We start from the raw sequence: 27,457 nt of genomic DNA, 5'->3' as shown, positions 1-27,457 counted from the left end.
TGTTCTCATCTGTCCACCCCTGTAACCTGTCCAGGTCCAATTGCAGCCTATTCCTCCCTTCCAGCGTGCCCATTTCCCCCCACATCTTAGTGTTGTCTGCCAATTTGAATAGGGTGCTTTTTACCCCCTCATCCAAGTCACTGATGAAGATGTTGAACAGTGCAGGACCGAGCCCTGGGGAACCCCACTGCCCTAGGCCTGGGTGCGCCTCCCCAGGGGCATATGGGGGTCCTGGTGGGGGGAGTGACCCTGTCCCTGCTCACAAAAATGGAGGCAAATAAATTGTTAAATAGGTTAGCTTTGTCTTCTGGTGTGATGACCAGATTTCCTAGCATGTCTTGCAGAGGCCCCACATTACCCGGTACCTTCTTTTTACTCCCCTATGTTTTTAAAAAAGGACTTCTTGTTGTCCTTGATCTGGGTAGCTAATCCCAGTTCCATCTCCGCCTTTGCCTTACTGACCGCCCCTCTACAGCCCCAAGTCCTAGTATGAGTTTCAGTTGCTTGTAGCCATTGCAGCATAATGAAAGTGAGAGCATCCCCAAGGCTGCTTGAATACAGTACAAGGAGAATGGCCTGCACACAGCACCATTAAAATCCAGAAGACCCTGAAGTTCAACTTTAAGCTATTTTGACATACCACTTGCTGGTACTGCATGGACTGGCCATATCCAGTGGAGTGGCTCAAACCATTGGGCTCAAGTCTTTGAAGTAAATAATAGGGGTGTGCAAAGCAGGCCCTATTTGATTCGGATTTGGCCTGAATTGGGGATATTGATTCGATTCGTTGATTCGGATCACTGTCCCTGATTCAATTTGGCCGAATCTGAAGATTCGATGTTGATTCGGAGAATTAGCAATTTGGACAGAGACACAGCTTTAAATGTTTTTTCTACATACCTTGAGGTACCAGCACGGCTTGTGAACACTGCAATGCTGTAGCAGATGGAGAGTCCCACAGGTATGCAGGGGGAACCCTCCACATGCTCAGCGGCGAACCCAGAAATGGAGCAGAAGTACTTCCAGTCCTGCCAGAGAGTGTGCAGGGGGTTCCCCCATGTCCCCCCCGGCTTGGTGACTAGTGCCTCCTAGGTCTGGGGATGGCACCTGGGATCCCCCCGTGGCTGATTGCCAAGCTGGGGGGATGGGAGGTGCAGGGAGGCCCCCTGCGCACTCCCCGGTGGACCCAGAAGTGGATTGAAAGTGCTTCTGATCCACTTCCGTGGCTGCTGTCGAATGTGCTGTGAAGCCCCCTGCACTCCTGTGGGACGCTCCTTGTACCCCAGCATCAGAGCATTCATCAGCTGCTTGCTACCTAGAGGCATGTAGAAAAAACATTTAAAGCTGTGTCTATGTCCCAATCATTGAATCCTTCCAAATCTCTCCAAATCAATTCGGAGGGTTCTAATTCGATTCAGAAAGATTAAAGGGTCTTCTGATTTGATTTGGATTCAGAGACTCGGCCCCTGAATTCGGCCGAATCTCTGCTGAATTGAATCAGGGACCAAAGCTTTGCACAGTCCTATTAAATAAGTTAGCAAGAAACAGGATACGGTGAACTTTCTGAGTTCAGCAATGTGCCATCAGTCTAAACTGGATGCCTGCCTCTGTCCACAATGAACAGTTATCTTAGGTGTCACTGGCCTATGTTATGTTCCACAGTAGTCATTGTATATCCTGACCATTTTACTTGTACTGTGTTCCAGAGCACAAAAACCAGTCTTGTGCTTCATAGATATATAGTAGCTGTTGGCCATGTACCTATCTGGTCCTTCCTCTGTAGCTGAGAGTCATTATATATTGAATGGGACATTAGTAGAGTCACTCCAGTTTTATACTGGTAGAAAAGACTCAAAGTGCGTGCAATTACAGGATTAGTTCTTTCATTTTGGCAGAATAAAAGGGCCTGTCACATACAACGAGGTCTTCTAAAGTCATTGAATAGAATTGTGAAGCATTTGTGTGGCACGTGTTGTCTACTTGAGTTGTGCACAAATACCAAATGGCACAAACCTCATATGTGCATATATTAATGTCACTTTCAGGTTCCAAAACATTTATATCTGCCAACCCTTTTCCCACCTCTTTTTGCAAGCTTTGGAACACTGGCAAATCCTGAAATCTGATTAATGGATGAGACAGCGAATGCAGCATGCTGACTTTATACATAGTACCTTTTGTCCTAAGATTACAGTATATTCAACAAACTTCAAAGACTATTTAAAGTTCAGTCTCTGCGACAGACAGACAGCAACAACGACACATAACATTTCAAGACAAATAGTGAGGAACAAAATGTGCAAATGGAGGTAACTTGGGGATTTTTTTTAGGGAGACAGAATGCTTACCTTAACTGGAGACTAGCCAGGACAGCAAGGCTGTGAGCTTGTAGAAAGGGTGAACTAGTGCCAAGAAGTTAAGACATCCGTTTAGTGTCTCTTCAAGTGTCAGCATTGAGCCCCATAACATTCCCATAACACACTGCTGTGGTGTGACTGCGGAGGGGGAAAAATAACCAGCTACCACCATAGCAACATGATGACACCAGTGGCACAGCAGCAATGGAAATCGCCACTCCCCCATGTGTGGCAGCTGCCCTGGGTGCCTGGCTGTGTCTTTATGCCTCTGGCCCATTGGATTAGTACTGGCTTAATGGCAGAGGGTTTAGCATTTCCCACCAAATTACCAGTAACCAGGGGCAGATCCAGAGGGTGGGGGCAGTGGCACAGCCACATCCCTTTTCAGACCACACTGCAGTAGTAGCAGCTGGGCACCTTTTTTTAAGAATTCCCCCCTCCCTTTCCCTTTGTGTCTCCTCCTGTTCTCCCACTCCTCTGCCTGCCACTGCCACTATTCCTACTGACCCAGAGGCAAGGGAAAGTCCACAGCTGCTCCTGCTCACTCGAGTTGGACTGAGCAGGGACCTTGCTCAGCCCAGGGAGGGGGACCGCGTCTGCCACTGCTGCTGTCCCAGGATGAGTCTGGCCCCTGCACAGTCCAACTGGAGCTGGGCAAAAGTGGCTCTGATGCTCTCCTTACCCCTGTAACAGTGGGGAAACTGGCAGTAGCAGGGGAGGGGAGGGGAGACATGGGGAGGAGAGGGAGCATGCCTCTGTGCAGTGAGGGGAAGGTGGGGGATATTACCTGCTTTGGGGACTTGAAGTCCCTGATTGCTGCTCCTGCAGTGCAGTGCGGGGGCGGAAAACTGGGACTGGGGGATGAAGTCACTTTTGCAGCACCACTCACTGCTCCCACACCCCACTTTGCAAAATCCTGGATCTGCTTCTGCCAGTAACTCTTCTTGTAGCACCCAGGGAGGTCTTAGAATAGAAGACTGTGTAACAGGATGGCAGGATCTGTGAGCCTGGATAAAGATGCAGGGTTTGTTGCCTGACTCATCCTGACAGCAGGAGTTAGAATCCTGTTTAAAGCAGCTGAATACGTTTTTCTAATTCACCCTGATTTTTTTTCCAGGAGATTTCCCACTCTTGTACAAGCTCCACTTTCACTTTGCCAGTGGCAGTGATGTTGAAGGTGCTAGGGCAGGCAGGGGGCACTGAGCGTTACCACTGTTTTCTAACACTACTGACCACACAGTCAGAGAAATACCCATAGCACTGCCCTGTTGTAGCTTTCATGGGAGCATGTGCAATGATATAGGGGATTTCCTGGAAAATGTAAGCAATAGTGCAACCTGTTAACCGCGTAGGAAGTCAGAGAAGAGCATGTGACCTCTGGAAAGAGGGAAATAGAGGCAGAGACCTGAGGTGTTGCCGGAAACTCTAAGAACAGCTGCAGGGCCCAGAGAGAAAGCTTAGACTGAGGTTTATGTTTTATTATTATCATTTAAGTTACCAAATACTTTAATTTGGAAGGGGTTGTGTTTGACCTTGTGTAGATTTTATTTGGAGGTCTGTTCAGAGACCCATATCCAGCTACTGACTATGTCCCACTCTGTTTAGCTTGTGAGACCAAATAAGATCACGTGCCAAAATGGAATCCATTAATCATTTTCAGCTGAAGTACTGCATTGCCAGAAGCAAAAGGCATGCAGTCAGTGCTAAACACAGTATTCTGGCTCCTAGAACATCCTCCTGACATTCTCTAAAGTCTGGCAGGTGAGCAGCATCAGATCAAGCACTATATAAAGAAACCTAGTACAAGGGAAACTGTATCTCTGACATCCCCAAGTCTCACTGAGTAAAGTCCCCTCAGGCCCCAGACCTTTAGCTATTAGCTCTATCTTAGGGTTGAATCACATGATTCTTCTACTCTCAGGCCACACTAAGGCTGCAGACCCCATGTATTAATTGTAAGTGCCCTTGCATGTTTCATTCAGGCTCACATCCTCCAATGACAGTGGTTAATACAATGACCAAGCAGACTTCTCTATTATTTATTTAGAACAAAAGTGTTTTAGAACACATGCATCTTAAAAGTAATAAAACAGATTATGTTCAAGGTAAATATGACAGGGAACCTTCCCTAGCCCACCCATTTGCCTAGGGCAGCCCACCCTGACTCTCCTGCCACGACTTGAATGTTTTCATAATATATTAAGAGGAGGCTGCCCTAAGAGGAGGCTGCCCTTAAAGTGGCAGGCATTCAAAGGTGCACTGCCACAGTAAAGTTAAGTTAGACTTTAGGGAAAACTTTCTCACTAGGAGGGTAGTAAAGCAGTGGAACAGGCTACCCAGAGAGGTTGTGGAATCTTCATCCTTAGAGGTTTTTAAGACATGGCTAGACAAAGCCCTGGCTGGGATTATATAACTGGGGCTGGTCCTGCTTTGAGCAGGGGGTTGGACTAGATCACCTCCTCAGGTGCCTTCCAACCCTCATTTGCTATGATTCTATGAACCTGCTTTTCCCTAAGACTTACCATGCCCTTCATCTGGGAAAGCCCAACTTCATTTGACTTTTCCAGTAGAGTCTGTCTGTCTGTCTATCTGTCTGTTTGTCTCTCTCTCTCTCAGCTCAACTTCCTAAGATAGCTGGTGATGAGCAATACCTGCCTCCCACCTTTCTTCCTTAAGTAGCATTTTGTAACTCAGACAGTACAGGGCTGTAGGAGACAGGAAGCAGGATACTTGAAAAAAAACTTGTCCCATTTTCCTTCTAGTAGGGTATCCTCATCCTAGATCTATGGTGATGCTTTCCTTTTTGCTCTCCCCACAGACCTCTATTAAGTTAGATCGATACAGTCAAACAGGAAATCCCAGTAAACCATCTTAGATACACTGTAGAGCTACATTACTGACCAGGCCACTAACAGTATTCATACAATTATTGAATATCAGCACTCAGAGATTTATACACAGCCGTTCCATCTCTGTCACATTTGCAGAGATATTACAAACTGGGGAAAACCATGCTCAGCCTTTTTCAGAAGAAGGTCATGGTTTTGCAAATATCAGTGGATATGGTAGCATGAAAGAAAGAGAGGGAAGGGTGATCAGAGTATACACTTCCTCTCCTCTGAAAAAATGAGCATCAAATAGTACCTGTGAATAGGGAAATCAGCATCAAAGAGGGGGTATTGTTGATCATATTCTACATTCAACTATAGTTAGTCAAGCATTATTCAATAGTTTCATCAATGATATTGAAATAAATATAGAATCACTGTGGATAAAATTTACAAGTGAAAAAGATGAGGGCACTCAGACAGAAGGCTCTACATTTTTTGGTAATAAGCTGGGCCCATGCTTGAATCCCATCAAAAGTAAAGTTATTTTATGTACCTAGGAGCATAGAATGCAGGGCATGCACCCAGAATGGGAGACTGTCCAAAACGCAGTGGTTCTCAGAAGGATTTAAGGTTCCCATTAGACAGGCAAATGAACAATGAGCCCCCAAATGGGGGGTGCTAACAGAGAGGGCTAAAAGTAACCCTTGGTTTTCCTGGATGTGTGTAGAGCTGGGTAGCAAGTAGGAGCAGAAAGATGATTTTACCTCTTTGTATAGCATCTGATGAAGCAGGCTGTTGCCCATGAAAGCTTGTGCCTCTGACCTGGTTGGTCTTTGATGGTGTGTCCAGACGAGCACACCTGTTTTTTTTCCCTGGGGACAAATAGCAGCTGCACAATATGTGCTGCTACTACTTGTCCCCAGGGAATACTCTGGCACACAGCAAGTTGTTTCAGGTGGGGTAGGGGAGGCTGGGCTGTCTCCAGAAACCTTACATGGGGTCCTGGGGGCCTCCCATGGCTCCAGCAGCAGTGATCCAACAAAAGAGAGTCTGGCCAGCAGCTGAAGTATGGCTCTGACCAGCCAGGCTCTGGTTCCAGGTGGCATATGCTGCCGCCATGTGCCTCACTACTTTTTTCTGCTGTGGGTTTTTTTGACACCAGGCTCTCCACTGCGTTGCAAATTAGCAGCACAGGGAACACCGTGACTTGCATATGCCACCTGTGAGGTATGTGGTGCCGCAGACAGGTCTGTGGTGCTGCATGCCGCACGTGCATGCTCATCTGGACACTCCCCTAAGTTGCCACTCTGCCCTACTTTCTGCCCGACTTCAAACTAACACCGCTAACTACCTTTCTCCTTTGTGTATGATATTGGTGAAAGCAATACTGCAGTGCAACGTCCATTTCTGGTGTCTACATTTTTAAAGGATGTTGAAAAACTGGAGACAGCTCAGTAGAGAGCTAAGAAAATGATTTGAAGGATGGGGAAAATGCCTTATTCTGAGGGATTTAAAGAGTTTTAGCGCAGGAAAAAGAAGATGTAAAGGTGACTTGATCACAGCACCTGAGTACCTCCACAGGGAGAAAATGCAGGTGCTTAAGGGCTCTTTAATCTAGCAGGGAAAGGCACAACAAGAAGCAGGGTCTGGGAACTGAAGCCAAACAAATTCAAATGAGATAAAGTTTTAATAATGATGGTGATGAACCACTGGAACCAAATGGCAAGGGAAGTGGAGAAGTGTTTGTCCCCTGATGTCTGCCTCAAGGCTGGACACTGGCTGCCTTTTTTTAAGTTACGCTTTACACAAACAAGTTATTGGGCTGAAATGTTAACTGAATGAGATATAGCATGCCTGTGATATATTGGAAGTCAGTTTAGGTGACCTAATGATCCCTTGTGCTCTTAAACTCTCTGAACTGATGAAACGTTAGCCATGTGCAGCCTTCCAGGACACCACTATAGTATGATGTGACAAAGTTGGTGTGTCTCTGCTGTTGATAACACAACAGTAAGGGCAGAATCCTGTGTCACACAACATTTTGATAGCCAGCATCAGTAGGGTAGCTTTTACCCTCTGAACATCTATTTCTTCCCAATAGGAAACTCTCCCCCTAGACTTGCTAGCCTCCTATGATAAGAGTCAGTTAGAGGGCATCTTGGGCTAGGTTGGGCTTAATGGGAGCCCAAGGCTTTCTTCCCAAGCATGTATTTGCCAGGGCACATCCAGCTGTGTGCACTGTGGTACTCTTAATTTTCACTCTAACATCTGTGCAGGGTGTTTTTGTTTGGATGCTCTGCTGTTCCCCACCTTTTTCCTTCTGGCTGCTTTGGCTGCTGACCTAGCTTTTACCAAATTGCGAATTTATATTCCTTCCACTTTCAGCAGGCCCATATGTGGAATTGTCAAAATGTCACCAGCGTCAATTGCAAAAGGTTAGCACCACGCTGTAGTCAGCGAGTTTATTAACAGGGAAATGATTGGGTTTGGAAGAAGGGGAGGGAAGGACAGAGGGGAATCCATTTCCCAGGCATCTGCTTCTCCTGCTAAACATGCTTTTCTTGTCACCTATATATTTCAGAAAGCATTTGCTATCTGCATTACAAAACTCTGGGCTAGAAGCTGCAGGAAAAACAAAGCCTCATGCTAGTCAGATCTGTTGAGCCTAAGCATTAGAAGTCAGAGACACAGATGAAGTGAGGATGCAGAATCAGCTCAGAGGCTGCAATTACATGAGATATTCATGTATGGAAATTAGAGATAGGCTCTTGCTGCAAAATTCAGGCCTAGGACCAGTGGCAACATGCTGTGGGGCATAAGAAGACACATGTGGCCCCAGGTTTCTGTGCCAGCAGTAGGGTGCAGGCATGGAGCTGCAGCCTGTCTGGTGCCAGTGCCCAGAAGCGGTGGGGGTAGCGATGGCGCAGAGTTGTGCCCCTCCCCACTGTCAACACTTACAATTACAGTGTCCAGTTTCTCATCACATAACATTTAATGATGATGAATGGTTCAATGCAGCATGAAGAGTTACAGCATTCCACCAAGGTTAAGATGTTGACTGCCCTCCAAGCTTGGGAGTATGTGTATGGAGACAACATTGTCTTTCTGTTTGTTTTCATTCATATGCTTCTTCAGATTTAATTAGACTGAACAATACTATGCAAGAACTCACCAGTTTCAGCAGTGAAAACCTCTCAGATCCTGCTGCAGCTTAGAAAAACTTTGTCTATCTGAGGTACTGTCTATAGTCCTTGTTAGCAGGGTGTCCCAGCACCTCATAATCTTTCATGTATTTATCTTTGCCACAGTCCTGGGAGACAGAGATGATCCCCACTGTATGGGAACTGAGGCACAGAGAGACAGTGACATGCTAAAGATCCATCGGGAAATCTATGGGGAAGTGGAAAATTGAATGTGGGTTTCATAAGCGCCAGGCTAGTGTCCTAATCACTGAACCATCCGTTGTCATCCCTTGTTTTTCTTCTTTGATTTTTTTGTATTGTTTTAATTTTTTGAGGTGAGCTCAGTGTCCGATTGGCAGTCAGGGAAAATGAAGGGCTCTGTCCACAGATCAGATTAAGGTCCAGCACCTCTGCAACATACCTCAGACTACCACCTTCCCACAGGGTAGCTCAGTTTCCACATCTAGGCCACCCTGCTGAGCCTGCCGGAGTGTGGCATAGGGACTTGTCTATCAGGATTTTTATGGAGCTTTCACAGCTTATTTCACACAAGTCACTGCAAAGCCCTCAGATGGTAGCTTGCAGTTACTACCAAGCTGACCTAAATTCAAACCAGCGACCTAGCAGTGAAAGACACCAGAGTCTATTACCAAGCCTCTAGGGCATCCAATCATAGCTCGTTCCTGGTTATCCCCTTTCTGACATGGCAGCAAAGGCCCTTTAGGTCACTGATCACGCACAGCTAAGGGAAAGAATGCATGTCTGCCCTTCTCTGTAGGAATGATTTTGAAAATGAGGTGGAAAAAAAGGAAGTGAATATTAATAATTGGATTGTCTTGGGGAAGACGAAGCCCATTGTATAGTGCAACTGGAGCAAACGCCACACGCGGGTGGCTTTTTGTTACTCATTGAGCGGTGCTGGTATGTGCAATTTAATTTCATCACTCAGGAGAAAAAACAAAAGGAGGTTCAGCAGGAGATTTCAGAGATGGCAGGTGAGACATGCCCCTCTCGCAAGAGTCAGGAACTCACCTTTCCCCCTCTGTGCTCTTTCCACTTTTATTAGACACAGGTCAGAAACCTCTAAGACAAAGGAGCAAAGGGCTGTGCGTCAGTGGTGAGGAAATGGCATATAGGTCTGATGTTCAGTCAAGCAGTCAGCCACTTCTGGCAGGGAGAAGTCAAAGTATGACAAGCCAGAGGAAGAGGTATGTGGTGTGGGAGTCAGATTCCTTGTGTTTTCCCCCAGCTTGATTAGACACTGTAACGTGGTTTTTTGTACCTTCACAGACTTACAGATTTGCTTCTATTCTCTTTCATCCATTCCCAAGCAATGTAATAGAGAATTTAGTCAAATCCTAGCTCTTGCTCCAGGTTCCTATCTCTGTCATGGGCTGACCAAAGTCCCAGATCCTAATAAACCTGAACACTGGTGTATTCAAAACTTGTATACGCAAGTGTAGTGGCTCTAGGTTTCCTCTAGTTGCTGTGTGATTTGTTTCAAGAATATTCCAACACAGCCATCCCAAACTGCCCTGACTTGTCCGTTGCCATATCATTTCCTCTGATATCCCAATTAATATCTTCTAAGGAGATCAAAGTGCAGTGATGAGGTGGATAACTATTACTCCCATTTTCTAAATGGGGAAACAGAAAGGTTAAGTGAATTTGCAGAGGGTCCAATGCTGCAGTCCAAATCAAGTAGCCTTAATGAAGTCGGGGAATTACTTGTATGAGAAAGTCTTTGACTTCCAGGTCCTGCTTAAAGTATTGGATCATACTGCCTCCTACAGGAGGTGAAATCCCAGTGTATGGTGCATCAAGGACCACAAACTGGATCCCTGGTTTAATTAGCTATAGGGCTCTTTCCTCCTTATCCCAAGAAGGATTTCTAATATACTTCTATTTTTTTTGTGTTGTTGTTTAAAAAGAGTAATTGGCAAAGAAAAGGAAAATAATAATCATGTAGAGAGGAAGTTCTTTTCAAACAAGTGGAGAAGCATTCAGCATCGCTATAGATTTTTCCCCCTTTTAAATGCTGTCTATTTAAATGCAGATTTTCTGGTTTCCTGCATGAAGCTTGGAAGCAATGCCTTTCGATTTAAATGTTAATAGAAGAGTAAACTTCAAAATCAAAATTTCTCCATGAGGGAGAACATTTTTTTCCTCTGTATTTAATATCTTTCTGTGTACTTCCTCTCTCCATCTCCTGCATCCTCCTACCTCCATCCACTCTCATCTTAAATGGTCTTTTAAAAAAAAAAAAAGAATCTACCTTTCAGAAATGCGAAATTAAAATGTTCAATGCTAGGGTCTGTGGAATGAGGATGTTTGAGCAGAGCCCTGAGGTGCTGATAAAACAGAGATAGCCCCTCTCCACCTCCTGCTTCTTCCAGCCCAACCATTTATCAAACCCGCTGCTCTGAATGTTTTGTGATGGGATTATTCTCACACTAGCACTACAGAATATTCCACCAGTGGCCGGGGCATAGGGACACAGGGGAGAAAATCTTTGGATATTTTTATTCTCTTTGTAAAGTGAGCAAGAGGATTCTAGTGAGGGGGAGAAGCAGGAAAAGTAGCTACAAGAAGGAGTCTCTTGGACTGAGAGTGACAGTGGGAAGTGAAATTACAGGGATGATGCTACCAGGCCTCTCTCTCTCTCTCCTAGGGTCCAATCTTGCAACATGCTGAGTGCCTCCAACTTCTCATTAAGTTTCTGTGGGAGCAGAAGATGAATCTGCATATTGCAGAAGACTGTTAGCACCTCATAGGATCAAACCCTCCTCTCCATTTTTTGTCTCCTCATCTCTCTTCTTTCATGAAAGCATCCTCTTTCCCATTCCTTTCTTCTGTTCCCCTCCTCTCTTTTTTTTGTCTTTTTTCCCTTCTCCTTACTCAAAGAGGAAAGAAGAAAGGCCTCCTTTCCATTTCTTCTTCCCCCTCATTCCAGATCTCATTATCCCCTGTGTGCTTTTGCAGGCAGTGGTTCAGACAGATTCAAGTTTGTGCAGTGGTCTGAGATTAAATTTTAATGAACTTCCTTATATTCAGAGAGGAGAGTGCTTTCAGGATCCAAGCCCCATGCTAATGGTAACCAATACAGTGATTAGGTGTGCCCTTAGTGAAGGAATCCTACGTGAGAGGAGACTATCCATGCCACTCCTTGTGTCCAGAAAGGATGCAAAGGCATGACAGTGACGGGCACAAGATGAGAACTGGACTAGAACAGAGTGGAATAGGGGTCTCTTTCCTATAATAGACAGTGCACTCCCTCCCTAGGCACTTGTGGATGGATATACATAAAAGGCCAATGACCTTTTTTGACCTGCCAAATTGAAAGGAGTTGACCTTCACCTTCTAAGGCACTTTCAGAAGCTGGTCTTGAAGGAGTTGGGTAAGGCAACTGGAAAAAAATGAGTTGATTCACATTTTCCCCTCAGGTTAACTATAGTTTCCCCTCAGTCTTAAGAGTGTCTTGTTCTATAGACAGAAAGCAAGGTAGATTTGCTCCTTATAAACTAACCACCCAGTTCCCATTTTTGAGGGTCTCAGTATTTTCCTTGTATCTGACTTATGTGTTGAGACACAAATTTCCCTAACATTAAACCAACTATTACAGATTCATCAGAATGAAAGAAATTACACATTCTTTTCAATGGGCTACAGAATTGATTTAAAAATCAGGGATTAGTAATAGGATGTAGAATTTTTAGCATCCAGGTCACTTGTTCAAATCTGCTTATATGCCCCAAGCCAAAGCATTATCTGAATGCCTCACCAGAAATAGCCATTCCATTTCTACAGAACCCTTGGATGGTAGAAAACAGTCTGGGTTTTAGAAGTGGAACCGCCCTTACCTCCTATTAACTCTAGTGGAAGCAGAGGCAGCTCAGTACCTCCCTGTAACTTCATGGTACCTCACAGGATTTGGCCCTCACTGGCATGACCGTTAACAGTTCGATGAGAAAGTCTGAATACTGAATGGTCCTGGAATATCTTTCACATGCCCCAGAAATTGGTTCCTGTGGCTCATGGCTGGGGTACATAGGCAGAGAAGTGTGGTGGAACTTGCATTGGTGCTGCCTGAGCTTTACTTGGAGGAGTTCAGTCTGCAAGGCTGTCAATCCAACACCTTTTACCAGCTCTAAGGTTGCTTTACAACAAGGAATATGTTCTTTGTTTTGACGCATTGACTATTCTAGTTTTCTTTCAGACCATTAAAGTAAAAACAGGTGCTGCCTTTCCTTGACTTTGCACTGCAATAAAAATTTGTATGGTGGCGCAGAGATGAAGCAGATAGATGCTGCTTTGTTGCCCCACAAATGCCCCAAATTTGCAGCTGTGACAAAGATGGTAATAGATTATGCCACTTGAATGTGGTAGGCATCTGTTTGCTTGGTGGCAAGAAAGTGTGGGCAGCAGGTGCTCCAGAGGCCTTAGGGGCCTAATGCTGCACATCCTGAGAATACCCAGGCAGGATTGGGCCCCTCCTCAGCCAATGGTGCACATGCCTAGGTTTCTTCCCGTACAGAGATGAGCCCTGGGGAGTCTCAAGGTGTGTCTCAGTAAGTGAGGAAAGTCAGGGTCTCCTGGATATGGCTCCTTACATGCATTTCATCCAATAAAACAGATAAGCTGTGGTGGGATGTGTCCCGCCATAGCTGATCTGCTTCAATTTGGCCACATCTGTTTCTACCTTTAGAGAATGCAGAATTTCCATTTAAAAAAAAATACAGGCTTTCTCTCTGGCCTCTCCCATTGCTGCTGGAGCTAGAAATTCTGGGAGTGCACAGCATCTGCTAACAATGATTCCTCTGACCATTTTAATGCACTGCTGCCGACCCACAATCTATTCCTTCCCAAGCAGGAGAATAGCACCTGTGATGAAGGGCCTCAAAGGTGAAATGGTTTAAAGTGAAAGGAAAGGGGGCACAAAGAAGAGTGACTCTTCAGTATTCTTCAAAGGATCCTCCAAGAGGAAAATGAAATAAAATAAAAACAAAGGAATGAGGACAGCTTTGAGACAAGACAGTTCCACAATTCAGGACATTTTTCAACATCTCCAGGATCTATAAAAGCTATAAAAAGATGAGTCTCTTGGCACCTCTAGGGCTGTGAGGTATTTGGTTTGTGTGGCCTTAGCTGGCAGGAATAGGAAGGGATTGAAGCTATAACTGTGAAGAGGGATGACTCAAACCCTCTTAGGTATTTCTTTGGGAGAGGAAGTATTATTTGGGCAAATTACAAACATACTGTACTGGGACTGAAGCCTGGAAACTTTCCCAGGTGATCATATACCACAGTGATAAATGCCTAGAGAGTAGAACTGGAGAGAAAGAAAAATGTCAGCTGTTTAACTTCACTGGGTAAACAGAACTGACCAACTGAATGTGTTTTCCAAGTGGAAGATAAATCTCCTGACTTTCCTCTCCCTCTAGAACTGGAGTCCCTTTTGGTGTTTTGGGTCTGAATCAACCAAAACATTTTACTTTGTCATGGGAAGATAAGGGGATGGCTGAGAGCTGCAACAAAAGAAAGAGCCATTCTACTTGATAATACTCACATGCTTTCCCTACCCCCCTAAGACTTAATATAAGGCCTCTGTCTTCAATGGTTAGACTCTTTTGCATCAGGTCAGAGTTATGTCTTATCTATGTTAAACTTCAGCTGTCAAATGCAACTTTTGTGCATCAACCTCTCTAATGTCAAATGCAACTTTTGTGCATCAACCCCTCTAATGTCCATATAAGAAGGCCTGTTGAAGACAAATCCTTCTCTTCAGTATCTGATGATGAGACACTTTTGGCCATTTCCTTCTTGCCCCTTACTTACCAAGCTAGATGCCTTTTCTCACCTCCTTTCTTTCTTGTTGTGTCAGACAGCGCTTTCATTTTCCACCACGCCTCCTTTACCTTCTCTCACATGGTCATACCCTGCGGTGGAGAAGAAAGCCAAGAGTGAAAGCAAGATCTGAATTCAGGCCACAGACAGGGGCTGACAGTCATCCCAGATTTCTCAGGACTCTGTTGCTTTTGACATGTATGTCGCGCATCTAGTATAGATGTGCACCAGTGTACAGAACAGTGGTGAATCCCAAATGTAGGCTGCTTAAGGATCTCCCACATCTCAGGGGCTGTGTGACTCTAAGAGTACATGGCTATACAGATTTCTTTTGCCCTGAAGCACAAATCTCTAATTATTCCAAGCCTAGTTGTGGACAAGGTACCTTTCTGTACACCGTATTATTCAACATCCATACTATTGGGATTTCTGTTGAGATAAAACAGGCTGAAGTGTCAGCAGTACATGACTAACGTCAAGCTTCACATTTTTTTTATAGCAACCATGGCCCCATCTTCCAGTCCTCTAAGTACTTAGTCAAAATTAGCACCTGGATGAAGCACAGCTGGTTGAAGCTGAATCCCAGCAAAACAGACACTGTCAGTCAGAAAAAGGAAGAATTCAAACAACTTGCCTCTTCCTTAACTTTCTGTACCTAGCAGCAGCAGTAGCTCTCAGGTAGTTTAGCCAGTCTGCAACATTTGCGTCCTTTTGGACTCCTTGGTTTGCTTGGACATGATGGGAAGAAATGGGAACTACATCTACACCTATCCAAGAGCTAACACCCTATGCTATCAGATATAGATCTGGAACAGTGATCTGTGCATTGGTGACATCCATTGCTGCAACCTGTTTTGTCTAGGAATGAATAGCTTTAAAAAGAAACACTAGCTGAAAGGAAAGGTGGCCAGCACAAATTACCAGGAATTCAGCTTCCTGCTGCTCTCCATTTTACACAGGCTCCCCACTGGACCTAAAGGCCAATCATCTGAAGTTCACATCATTTCTTGGAACCAGATTTTACTACCCAAGAGATTCTCTTCCTCCACAACCACATCCTCACACAATAGCTTCATTCCACAAGAAAGATGAAGCCCTTGAACAAAATCAGACTGTAAAGACCATGGAAAACAGAACCGTCACTGGAGTTGCACTTAAGAATATGGAACTCACTGCCACAAAGATAATAGCCAGGGGCTCTCACTGTATTGAGAGCTAATTGCAAAACTTATCTCTCTGATTTGTCTATTTTAAATAAAGAACAAAAGTGTAGAATAAATTGGTAAGGCAAAGACATGCAAACAAAGTCCAAAACAAAAGTTCCTTATGCACTCATCTGGTCCCATAGAGCAAATGAGTGGCACAGGTCTGGTCTGTGGGCCCCCCTCTCCCACATGCCAGATCAAGCATGCGCAGCAACTGTCTTGGCTGGTCTGGGAGTGCACTGCATGTGTTACCTGCTATTTCTCGGCTGGGACCCCCAGTGCATCCCCCAGCTGGTGTGGGGTGGGTGCCACACGCAGTGCGGATCCCAGGCTGGCCAGAGTAGGCACCACATGTGGTGTGCATCCCAGGCTGGCCCTGCACCTGTAGCAGATGCAGTGTAGTCCTGGAATGGCCAGGGTAGATGCCATGTGCAGCACCACTCCTGGAGGCTTATGCAGTGTGTGTCCCAGTTCCAGTATACAGGGCTGGTCCAGTATGCACTGTTTGCAGCATGTGGATCAACTCTGAGATCCAGAGGCAGCACCATGGACCATATGTTTAACATCCCTGTTATACATTAATTGAGGTATTCTTCCAGCAAGATGGAAAGGAAAAAAGAGAGGGAATCATTTTTTTTATCACTGTTTCTATTTTTAAATAATTGTGGGTTGAGACACTCTGGTGAAGGGCGATGACTACACAAGCTCTAAACAGACATACAGGCAAGAATGAAAAGCTGGTCAGAATTTCTATTTGAACCTCAATCCCACTGCATCTGACCAGGCTGGGCTTGACAAGCATGAACAAGATTCAGAAATAAATGCTGTAGTGTTAAACAGTATAGGGTTAATTGATAAAGTGTACATTAGTATTAATGGTGTAGGGTTAATAAATAAAGCCTTACCATGTTAAAACGTGACCAGAAACTCCAGTCTAGGCAAGTCATTTGTGTTTCTCAACTAAATCTTTAAAGAATGTGATTTTCTCTGTTGTGAATTTATATTATAAAGTCTCTACTGCATTTTGTAATATAGGTGTTGTTACCCTTTTTGTACTAATTTTCCCTTTGCTGGCTGCTTCCTCCCCTTCCAGAGATAGCTGTATTTCAGTGCTTTTTAATATACATTTGTGAATCATTTCATGATGGAAAGAGCTGAGTGTTAAACTATTGTTATTTATATCGAAATGGGTTGTTCTTGTTGCTATTGCTTTATAGGAAACTTAACATTGCAGAATATGATCCACAAACAATAATTCTGCAAAAGGCACTCATTTTGGCTGTGTTTCAAGGTGAACTGGAAGCATTTCTATCATTATGTTACTGTTCACAACATGGGGTGGAGAGAGAGACCATAATTTTGAGGTGTGAAGAGAGGGGGTCACAAAAGTGACAAGATATGGAGTTAAACCTACCTCTAGTAGCATCCACTTAGTGTGATTGGTTTCTGCTAGTGATGGTGCTGAATTTGAGGTCAGTGTAGAGACCGCTTTTGCCACAGGTCTCTTCCAGCTTTGTTTCTTCTATTATGTTCTGAGTGAGAGTGGAAGAAAAGAGTGCCCACCTGTGACTGATTCTTCTAGGAGAAGGTTAGCATTTAGAAGAATACAAATGGCCAGACCATCAGTCATTGTGAATGCTCTCAACAGAAGTTGGTGAAACTAGCTCTCAGATCACACGAGACTGCTAAATTGTAAGAGAACATGCATAGAAATTTTAATAATTGTACATTAGACAAATGGCTGTGAAGAAAGGGTGGGGAAATTCTGCTATAGATGATTTTTCCAGCACAGACAAACATGAATCAACTTAGCTAAAGACAACTTGGAGTAGGTCTAATCTGGGATATGGATTAGAGCAGGGGTGGGCAAAATACAGTCCATGGGCCACATCCAGTCTGCCAGGCCATTTTATCTGGCCCACAGGGTCCCTAAAAATTTTAGAAAATATTTATCTGCTCCTGGCTGCCTGTCAAAGATGACAGGAGCCAGGGGCAGTAGGACCCAGGAGGAACATCAGCAAGAATGCAGCAGCCCAGCCCCACCCCAACCCCAGCCATTTCCCTGCCTTCTTGCCCCAACACTGCTCCAGCATCATGTGGCTTCTAGCTGCATGGCCCCACTGTGGGAGCATGGAGCCATACTGGTACCCCAGTGTGTGTGTGTGTTCATAGGGTGACTCCCACATCCACACCCCACCATACACATGCATCATCCCTTGCACTGCCATACATGCAGACCCCCACCCTCATACCCCCTCACACATCCCAGCCACCTTCCCCCCACACACATCCCCCACAAACCCCACACCCAACCACAACCACATATCCACATACACACCCACATGCTCCCTCACCCCACACTCCCCACACCTATCCATCCCCCCCACAGATACACCCACACCCTCCTCCACATCCCATATACCCACACACCTGCAGCCCCCCACAAACCTATACCCATCTCCCATTCCCCCCAGTATATATGAGTAAGACTTCTTCATATGAAGCTATTACATACAATCACCTCTATGTACACTACACAAACACATGTAAACCAGGACAAAAATATTTTTTTAAATCCAATTAATGTTTTAGATTTTTGCTTTTTAGAATATAGTTTAGTATTTTTCTGGTTCTGAGATGGCAAAACCCCTTGCTGAAAGAGTATTTCTGGGGGCAAGGGGAGGAATGCTCAGTGGCAAAAGTCAGGGCTTAGGGGGCGGGACTTCTGGTCACAAGATGGCGACCAGGGGGCAGGGCACCTGTAAGAGGGCGGGGCTACCCGAGCGGCCCTTGACAGCTTGCCACAACTCAGTAAACAGCCCTTCACCCAAAATACTCGCCTGCCCCTGGATTAGTGATGGATTAGTGTAACCTAGTACAAGAGGTTACACTGCCCCAATCTATTTCTGGCCATTTATGAAACAAATCCTAAGTCCTTGACAAGGTGGGTAAAGAATTACAATTAAAATTCTTCTCCCATCATGGTTGGCAGGATGTCAGGACAAAGTGGCACGAGAGTCAGAGTCTGTTCTAAGTGGACACAGAAGTTCATTGTAGGATCTCCTTTCAACAGCCATGCCAGACTGGGTGGAGAGAGGAAGTAGGAAGTAAGGATGGCACAGAATATCAGAAATATACTTTACAACTGCTCTTCCTTTGTATTGATTTGATAGCAAACACTTGGTGCAGCTTCACATGCCTGCAGTCAGAAGTGTGGGTAAGGTCTCACGGGTAAAGTACTGGCTTGTAGTTTAGGTAGTTTAGGCTCATTTCCTGACTCTTGCACAGATATACTGTGTATGGCCTTGACTATACTTTCTTAATTACCCATCTCTAAAGGGAGGCTCACATTTTCCCTTCTCGTAGGTGTTGTTATGGGGTTCTTGAGGTATTTTGTTGTTTTTGAGGTATTCAACTAGTATGATGCAGGTGTAGACAAGTAGATATCAATAGGAGAAGGACCGAGCCCTTCTTTTACACAGAGATCTTGTGGTCAAAAGGCATCATGATTTTTTCAGGCATTAATACTGACTCAAAGCATGTCTCATTTATGAGTACTGGGGTGTGAAACTTCCTCCGCATTGTAATGATCAAACCAGAACAGGGTATCTTCGTATCTTCTGTAACCACCACAGATGGACAGATGTTAAACTGAAAGCAGAGGGAGGGGCACCTACAGATTGACAGCAACAAGATTCTACCACATGCTGCTAGGAAAAAGATAAATCTTCATCAGCTTCTTCATCAACTTTTCTTCTACTCAGATTATCCCCAGGAGACCTTTATAGTGAATATTTTCTAGCCGAGAACTGAAATGCTGTTAGAAAATGCACTGTGTCTGTGAAACGCTCTTTAAAGAGTTCTTCTTAAATGTGTTGATCTCTATTTCCAACATGCTGTATGAAGTTTGTGACTTTTAGCCTGGGCTAATAGCTCAGGACTGTTACATCCTCCCTCTTCTATGCTACTAGAGATGAGGTGTAAGGCTTTCTTTTACAGACTATGTCAACATCATGCATGAATTCCTGGGCAGTCCCACTTCATTTTCCTTATGTCAAAAATGACATTTGGAGGGCTCTTCTGTCATGTAAAGCAGCAACAGTGTGCATGGGTCTCATTCCCAAAGTCAACGAGGCATGTGATTCAAATGCAAAATTTAGCACACTGAAGTAAAGAAGAAGCAGAAAGTGGGGAGGAATCTTTGAAACATAAGATCACTAATTTGCAGAAGTGAAGAGATGTTAATCCAAAACCAGGCAAGCCATGCTCTGGCATCCCCAAATGACTGGGGGTGTTGACACTCTCCTTGTACTGAATAAAACTCTGGTACAGAATGAAAATGTCACTGAATCAAAGGTGTAAAAAAAGCCAACATGGTATTTTAGTTCAGTGAAATCTCTCATCTGAAGCCAGGTAGACTTATCATTAAAAGGTTTTAGAGCAACATAGCCTGCACATTCATAATCTCTGCTAAATTGTCATGTTCAGTTTTATAGTTCTTTTCATTTTTGTGGTGTTGCCAACCTCAGGTGTTAAAAAAAATCATGGATCAACCTCCTTTCCCCCAAATTATGCAGTTACTTTAAAATTCACCAGGCTTAAAGAAACAACAAACGTTGGTTTCTTTTCTATTTGTCTTCTGCTACCCATCTGAAGTATAGTTTGTTCTTCACAGCCAGCTTTAAGGGCAGAGATTACTTCTTTAAAACGACTGCTGAGGATTTCATGTAGTCAAATGACGGAAAGAAAAATCACGAGGAAGAGTTTCTAGAAAATTGTGAGAGTTAGCAGTGCCGTGTGTGGGGATAAGGACACGCTCGGCAGGGCTCCAGAGTCAGATGCTGGTTCTCACTGGGGAACCTGATGGTATCTTTGGAGTAATGCTGCATGGCAACCCTACCACAAGAAGAAGGGAGGGAGTAATATCTCTGAGGAGAGGTTAAGAGCCAGACAGGTGAAATGGAGAACTGAGTTGCCTTTTGGAGTGAGGAGAGAAACAGTTCTGTATCCCAGGGGCCAAACCCCAGCGAGAAAGAAACCACATTGCATTTAGAAATGAGAAGGGGTAAACATCAAAAAACTCCACAATAGCTGCTATCCACAGAGCTACACAAAAGGAAAGGGAACTGTACTTAGTTTCTGGAGCAGCAGCATCCACAGGGAGTGGTCACGATTGATTCCCAGGCACGAGGCCCACAGTTGGTCAGGAAATGAGGAGAAATAGCTTGAGTAATCTCTGCCAGATATCTCTGCACAGCATGATAATCTCCAGAGCTGCCTTCACAGGGCCTTGGCACAGGCAGAACTAACAGGAAACAATCTTTGGAGAAAACAAGTATTTCACACCCTTTCCCATATCTTAGCCCCATATTACAGTGGGGGGAAAAAACCAAGACAACTAGTCCATCTAGCCATAAAGAAATGAAGAGTGCTTGTGTCCCCCTGTGGTTTTAATACTCATATTGAAAACCTGGTTGGGAAACCACTGAGACTAGCAATCAACCAGCCACAGAATTTGTACTCAAACTTTAGTTCTTACACAATAAACATTGTAATAGCCTGCTTTATGATGACATTTAGCTATACTTCCAAAAGATGTGATTCATTTCAAACAGCGCTATATATCCTAACACAGATTATACTGTAGATATGGATTTGTATTACAGCTGTAGCATCTGCACCTGTTGCAGGATGGTGGGATTCAATGCAGAAAGTCCCAAGTGCGGAAGTGGGGAAGCAGTAAACCCATTTTTTAACTTGCAGTGCTTCATTTTAATCAACATAATTTGGAGCATGGCATTTCTTTAGCATGGATGTACCTTCACTTTCACTTCCTTGTGCTGTCCTAAACCTGTGGGTTTTCCAGTCATCCGGAGAGTCTTCCAAAAAACCCCTAGATTTTAAACTTCCAGGATGTCTTCCCATACCACACATACAGTCAGAGAGCAAACACTATAATCTGATTGACTATTGCAGGACATCTTTAAACAAGAAGTATCCTCAGAGATAACCAAACTCAAAACCAAACACTGCTCATTACCTTCCTCCTGTTCCTCATTCATTCATGTAGCATCCTCCCTTCCCCAAGCCAACAGCCAAAGAGAGCTAATCAATGCTTTAGAAATGCAGAGCAAACCTTTGACTTTCCACCCTGTTTTCCTGGTCAGATGTCATCCAAACAAAACAGTAATAGTAATGCTACTACTAATAGAGGTTCCTGTCTAGAAGAGGCAGGCTTCTCCTCTGTGGCCTCCTCCTCCCTAAATAGCTTAAGGGTGCTGATTCAGTGGTGCACTACATTATGTATATTAAGTCCTTTTCCAGGGAAGAATCACTTTGAATAGGCTTGTCCTTAGCACTGACATCTCCTTTGTGCAAGCTCTGACAGGTAAATAATGCCAGAGTGATACTGTTGGACAAATGAGGGCTATTTATGAAATTAGCTTACAATTCCCCTTTCCCACCATTGCTATTTGCAAGTGGTGCCCTCAGGGAGTGTTACGACAGGACAGAAACCAAGATGGTTTTGAACAGAAAAGAAACTTTATATTTGATCTCTTTCATATAAGCCTAATGGAACAGCTTGTGTGGAGCAGAGTTGAACAAGGAGAGCGGTGGGAATTTTTAACGGAGCCAAGTGGACAACTCGGGGGAGTTGGAGTTTTTCAAAGAACATAAAACTTTTCTGCTTGTTATGAAATTTCAGCCACATTTTAACCTTAGTGTTTGCAGGAAAGGACATAGACTAGTGTTGTCATGATGTTAATGGACTTCACCTTGGTGTTTTGACAAGTACTGATCCCTCTCAAGAAGGGAGTTCAGCTGTAAATGGACCTCAGCACTAGACACCCCCCTACAAATTTAATTTCAGAGTCCCATTGATTTAATTGTAGCAGAAACTGGCCCTTCTCTTGGTAGGTGAAATGAAAGGGCTTCTGAACCCCTGCCATACCCCTTTTCAAAGTGGCTCCATCAAGCAAATCATCAGGATGGATGCTTGAGGGTTAACTCTCAGATCATATTTAGTACCATCTTGGAGCTGATTTAGACTATTTAAAGCTCAAAACTCTTCACTGGGAAAACAAGCATGTTCCTACCTTGAATTAGCAATGCCTAGTTAAAATCAGGGGCCTCTTGCAAGGTGACACAGACAATTTTGCCGTAGTTTTGTGATGTAAGCTTTGCTGTCATTGAAGATAAGGCAGTGGCCTGCAGACTCTGTACGTTTCTCACTTCCTTGTGATTTGAATCACCTCTTTGCTTATTATTCCAAGCTATGTTGCCTACACAGATTTACTTCTTGAGTTAAAATACAGTTGCTCTGAAAAATCCCAGAAAAGAAGGTACCATGACAGGGCTTTTAGGAAGTACCAATTTTTTTTCTGCACCAGACATGCTGTGGATATATTTAAATCCTTTGGATTCTCTCTTCACTTTTGTTTTTCGGTTGGGCAACCAGGAAACACTTCCTCTGAGTAATATACAAAGAGGGAGTTTAAGACCTGCTTTCTGTAAGAGCGGGGCTTACCAATAATCCTTCTGCCCCAGAGCTAAGGGACTGTTGTCCTGTTTACAAAGCAAAACAGAAAAAGGGACAAGGACATGTTGGATGGGGACATGTTGGATGGGGATAATACTATAGGTACAGGAAGGTTTGCATTCTCTACCTTGCACAAGTGTTACAGGCTAGGCAGGCATGTGAAAACCAAAACTGTCAAATCTCAGGAGGGCCTTCAAGCACAGGCTCAGGGCATTGGATATCTTTTTAATCCATCAGTGCAAAAGGGCAAAAAGAAAAAAAGTTTGTTCGCACTGCTGTTGGGCCACATTTTCCATTACTTAAGCCAAGGAAAAATGCTGCCATAGAGACCAATGGCTGATTCATTGTGTACAAATCCCCCTCTTCTCCTCATCTTCCCCCATGCGCATTCTGTTATTTAAAAGAAGGGGAAAATATCCAATGCAAATAAAATTTGCTTCCAGTGGGTGGGAGCATGTTTGAGGAGCTGGCTCAACTGGCATTTTTCCTATCTGCGTAGTTTTGCTTGGTGGTGCTTACACTTTGCGTGCGTGCTTGGATGTAGCTGAATGAGCTGCTTGTTCCTTTGAGTGCCCTGCACTCTGCTACCTCATCGGGAGGGTGTCAAGGTCCTGCTTAGTGGTAGCATCCTGTGCTTTTTTAGTCACCGTGTAGACTCTCCAGCTTCACATTTCATGCAGGAAATCCCTGTAAAAATGTTTTATTTTCTCCTGTGTACAGGTGGGCAATGTTAGTGCCACAGTCCCTCCCCGTTAGGGGAACACTGGGCACGTCTGCACGTGCCCCTACAGTGCCGTTGTTACTGTGTCATCATTTACTATATGTATACTATACTATACTGCGCCATGCTGGTGGCGCACGGGTTTTTTAGTCACTACATCACCGTAGCAACATGCTATACTGAGGGAGTATGTTGCTACCGTGACGTAGCCGTGGCATCACGGTTTGTGCCCGCCGATGCTACATTGCCATAGCATGTTGCTACAGCGACATAGCATCACATGTGGATGCGCCCCCTGACATGGGACACAGGAAAATTTGATATAGAGGTTTTTTTGTGTTTTGAAAACATGCTCATAAATGTGTCATTTTCTGGCGCAAACAAGCCAGACACAAGGCATTACACACCATTGTGCTGGTGCCCCGCATGCCTGACCTACAGTACACCTAGCTGTTTTATTCCCAGCCCTCTACCAGCCCTCAGCTCTGCTGCTGCTTGTCAGATCTGATGAAAGCACCAGCCCCCCCCAAAAAAAACCAAAACAAAACAAAACAACTCATTTGAAATATTCACACCCCCAGCCTGAGGCAAGGAAGAAAAAGACTCTTCTCTGTGCTCTGATCCAGTCTATTTATATGACCCCAACACACAGTGTTTGAAGGCTGAACAATCACTCTGCCCCTAGGAAGTAGGGGAGTTTGATCGGCCCAATTTATAGATGGAGAACTGAGGCCTGGAGAGATTATGTGAATGCCCAAGGCAGTCTGTTGCAGATCAGAGAAATGAACACTGGTCTCTGAAGCCCCAGCTTAGCATCCTAAGTAATGGATCATCCTTCCTTTACCATCTTGACATAAACCCTCCTGTGCTGACCACTGACAGCTCTGCACAAGAGGAGGTTATTTTGCTTTTCAGGTTCTAATGAAGCTCTGATGATAACAATTTGCCACAGTTCATGAGTATGCTGTTATACTCTCTTTCCTTTTGCAGACCTGCGCAGGATGACAGCTGGCTTCATGGGCATGGCTGTGGCCATCATCCTCTTCGGATGGATTATAGGGGTGCTGGGATGCTGCTGGGATCGAGGCCTTATGCAGTATGTGGCGGGGCTTCTCTTCCTCATGGGAGGTAAGAATGCTGGCTTGTACAGAAAAATATTTTGTCTCTCAAAACCTTGTGTTTGGTTTCATGGTTTGATTTTTGGGGATCTCTGGGGTCAAGGCCAGTCCCAGGCAACCAGCTACCATAATCCATTCCACAACCTTAGTATGTTCTCTTTTAAAACCAGTCAAGTTATTTCCTCTCACTCCTTCTAGTGAGGGACTGTACTGGAACCATACTACTCTGCATTTATTCAGTGGTATGAATATTTCTATTGGAAATATTTTATCTAATATAGTATGTCCTAGAATTGCTTTTGCCTTTTTCATGGCCACATCACCCTGGTCCTGTGATCATTTTTAATATACCCATGTCTTTCTTTTCCTTCTTTTCCTCTGTTGTTTCCTGCCAATGTGTCCCTAGTTTACAGTGGAAATTCTTGTGATTAGTTCCTAAGTACATGACCTTGCACTTTGTACTATTGCATTGTCACCCATGGCTGTTATCTCAGTTCTCCAGCTCATCTAGGTCTTCCTGTGCAATATTCCAGTACTGTTCTGTACTGCAGATGAATCCTAACTTTGTGTCATCAAAAAGTTTCATCAGTACACTCCTACTTTAAATTAGATTACAGTTTAGCCTTATATGAAGAGTAAGGTGAATGATTCACATTGAACAGTTCAATTTGCCAAATGTAGCCCTTTTTTCTCCTAGTGGGTCCCCCCCCAATCCCCCCCCCCCAAAACCAGGTAACAATTTCAGTTTCACAAACATGACGATTTGCATGCTTGTTCATGTACATCGTATTGTGATGCAGGCAGGACTACGGAGTATAGAGAGATATGTGCAGTTCTACCATCGGTAAATGCTTTAGCAATGGTAAGCTAGGAGTAACTCATATAACTGATACTTTTCTCTGGTGTAGTGAGACCAACAACATTACCTCTGTCAGAGCCCATCAACACATCCTGCATTCAGCTAACACCATATGCAAACACATGTTAACCTTTGTGTGGAGTGCTTACTACACATATTCAGTACTTACAGATGTACGGATAATAGGTCTGTCAAATTAATGTGATACTTTTATGCAATTACAAGCTTTCTCAATAACTGTGTTGATGTAGGATGTTTAGATGTCTGGAAGATGTTTGACTTAGTGCCACCTGACATCCTGATGTTTAAAAGCACTACTTAAAGTCAGTACCGGACAAAGCTGCATCGATTTAAATGCTGGCTAACACATAGAATTCAACACAAGAGTTGTTCATGGAGAATCACTATAGTATGGGGGCATTTCTGGTGGGTCTGAATATGGATTAACCCTTAATTCAATGCTACTTAATTTTATCACTGACCTGAAAGAATGCTAATGAAGTTTGCAAGTGTCACAAAGATTGGTGGACAGGTGAATAATGATGGGGACAGGTCAGTTATACAGAGCAGAGTGATCTGAATCTCTTGGCAAACAAAATGGATTTTATATAGCTAAATGCAAGGTCATGCCTCCAGAAGCAAAGACTGCAAGTCATGTTCACAGGATGAGGGGCTGTATTTTGGGAAGCAGTGACTGAAAAGGGCTGAAGGGTCATGGTGAGTAACTGACTCACCGTGGTCTTCTAGTGCACTGCTCTGTTTAAAAGTGCTAACACTATCCTTAGCTATATAAATGGGAGTATTGAGTAGGAGGAAGCAGGTGATGTTATCTCTGCATGCAGACCATGACTAAAATAGTGCTTCTAGTTCTGGTATCTTCATTTTTAAGAGGAAGTTGTACGAGTGAAGAAGATTCAGAGAAGAGCCACAAGAATGAGTGGAGGGCTGGAATATGTGCCTCGAAAATGAAAGATTTAAGATTCTCATTTGATTTCACTAGTTGAAGAGAAGGTTAATGGCTATATTGATTTGTCTAGAAATATCTACACAAGGGCCACATCTACACAAGACACTGATAGTAGTGTCACGTGGCAGGAAGCGTGACGTGGCGCTACTACGCAGTAGTCTCAAGCCACTGCGCTGTCAGTATTATGAAAAAGCTGTTTGTCAGCACTACTGCACAGTAACTCTGGTCACTGTTTATACAAGTACTAAATGACTGTGCAGTAACGACTGCACAGCCCGTGTCTCATCTAGACGTGGCCATGGAGAAGATATCTGATACTATGGAGATCTTTAATTGAACAGACAAAACAATATGCAAGATCCAGTGGCTGGAAAATGAAGGTAGACAGATCTGAAATAAGACATGCTAACTATTTTTATTTTACTGCCCATATTCTGTCAGGATATATGATATTTGTTATTAATAGAGATACATCTGTAAGAAACTTCTTTCCAGCTTAGTCATGACATGGGTCATACTTACAAAAGGTTGTACGCCTTTCATGTGGTATGCTCTGTACCACACACTCTACCAGCTACTATCACATCTTCCCTGATTTTTTTTAATGACAGAAACACACGAAACAGCAGCTTAAAGTTCCTACCTCAGGCAAACTGCCAAATTAGTAAAAGACATGAAGAGAGACGTCTAGGCGGGAAGTCAGGGGATTAGACATGTGTAAATAACTACCACCTGAATGATTTCCTAACCTTGGGGTCACTTTATGTTCTCATACTAACTCATTTGGTGGAGGCCTTTTAACCACAAGGCGTGAAGCCAGGGGGGTGCAGTGG

The 27,457-nt window shown here is 44.1% G+C and overlaps 1 protein-coding gene across 1 annotated transcript in view; it reads left to right on the top strand.

Annotated features, from left to right (window-relative positions):
- Positions 1–27,457, top strand: part of TMEM178B (transmembrane protein 178B) — a 339,581-nt gene that overhangs the window by 286,890 nt on the left and 25,234 nt on the right. Inside the window, exon 4 of the mRNA XM_019544677.1 lies at positions 24,671–24,808. Within this exon, the coding sequence (XP_019400222.1) occupies positions 24,671–24,808 (138 nt within the window). The remainder of the gene's footprint in view (positions 1–24,670; positions 24,809–27,457) is intronic.

This window comes from Crocodylus porosus, unplaced genomic scaffold (assembly GCF_001723895.1).
Source record: "Crocodylus porosus isolate Cpor-Errol unplaced genomic scaffold, CroPor_comp1, whole genome shotgun sequence".
NCBI lineage: Eukaryota > Metazoa > Chordata > Crocodylia > Crocodylidae > Crocodylus > Crocodylus porosus.
The sequence above is the reverse complement of the archived record's forward strand: the minus strand, read 5'-3'. Positions and strand labels throughout refer to the sequence as shown.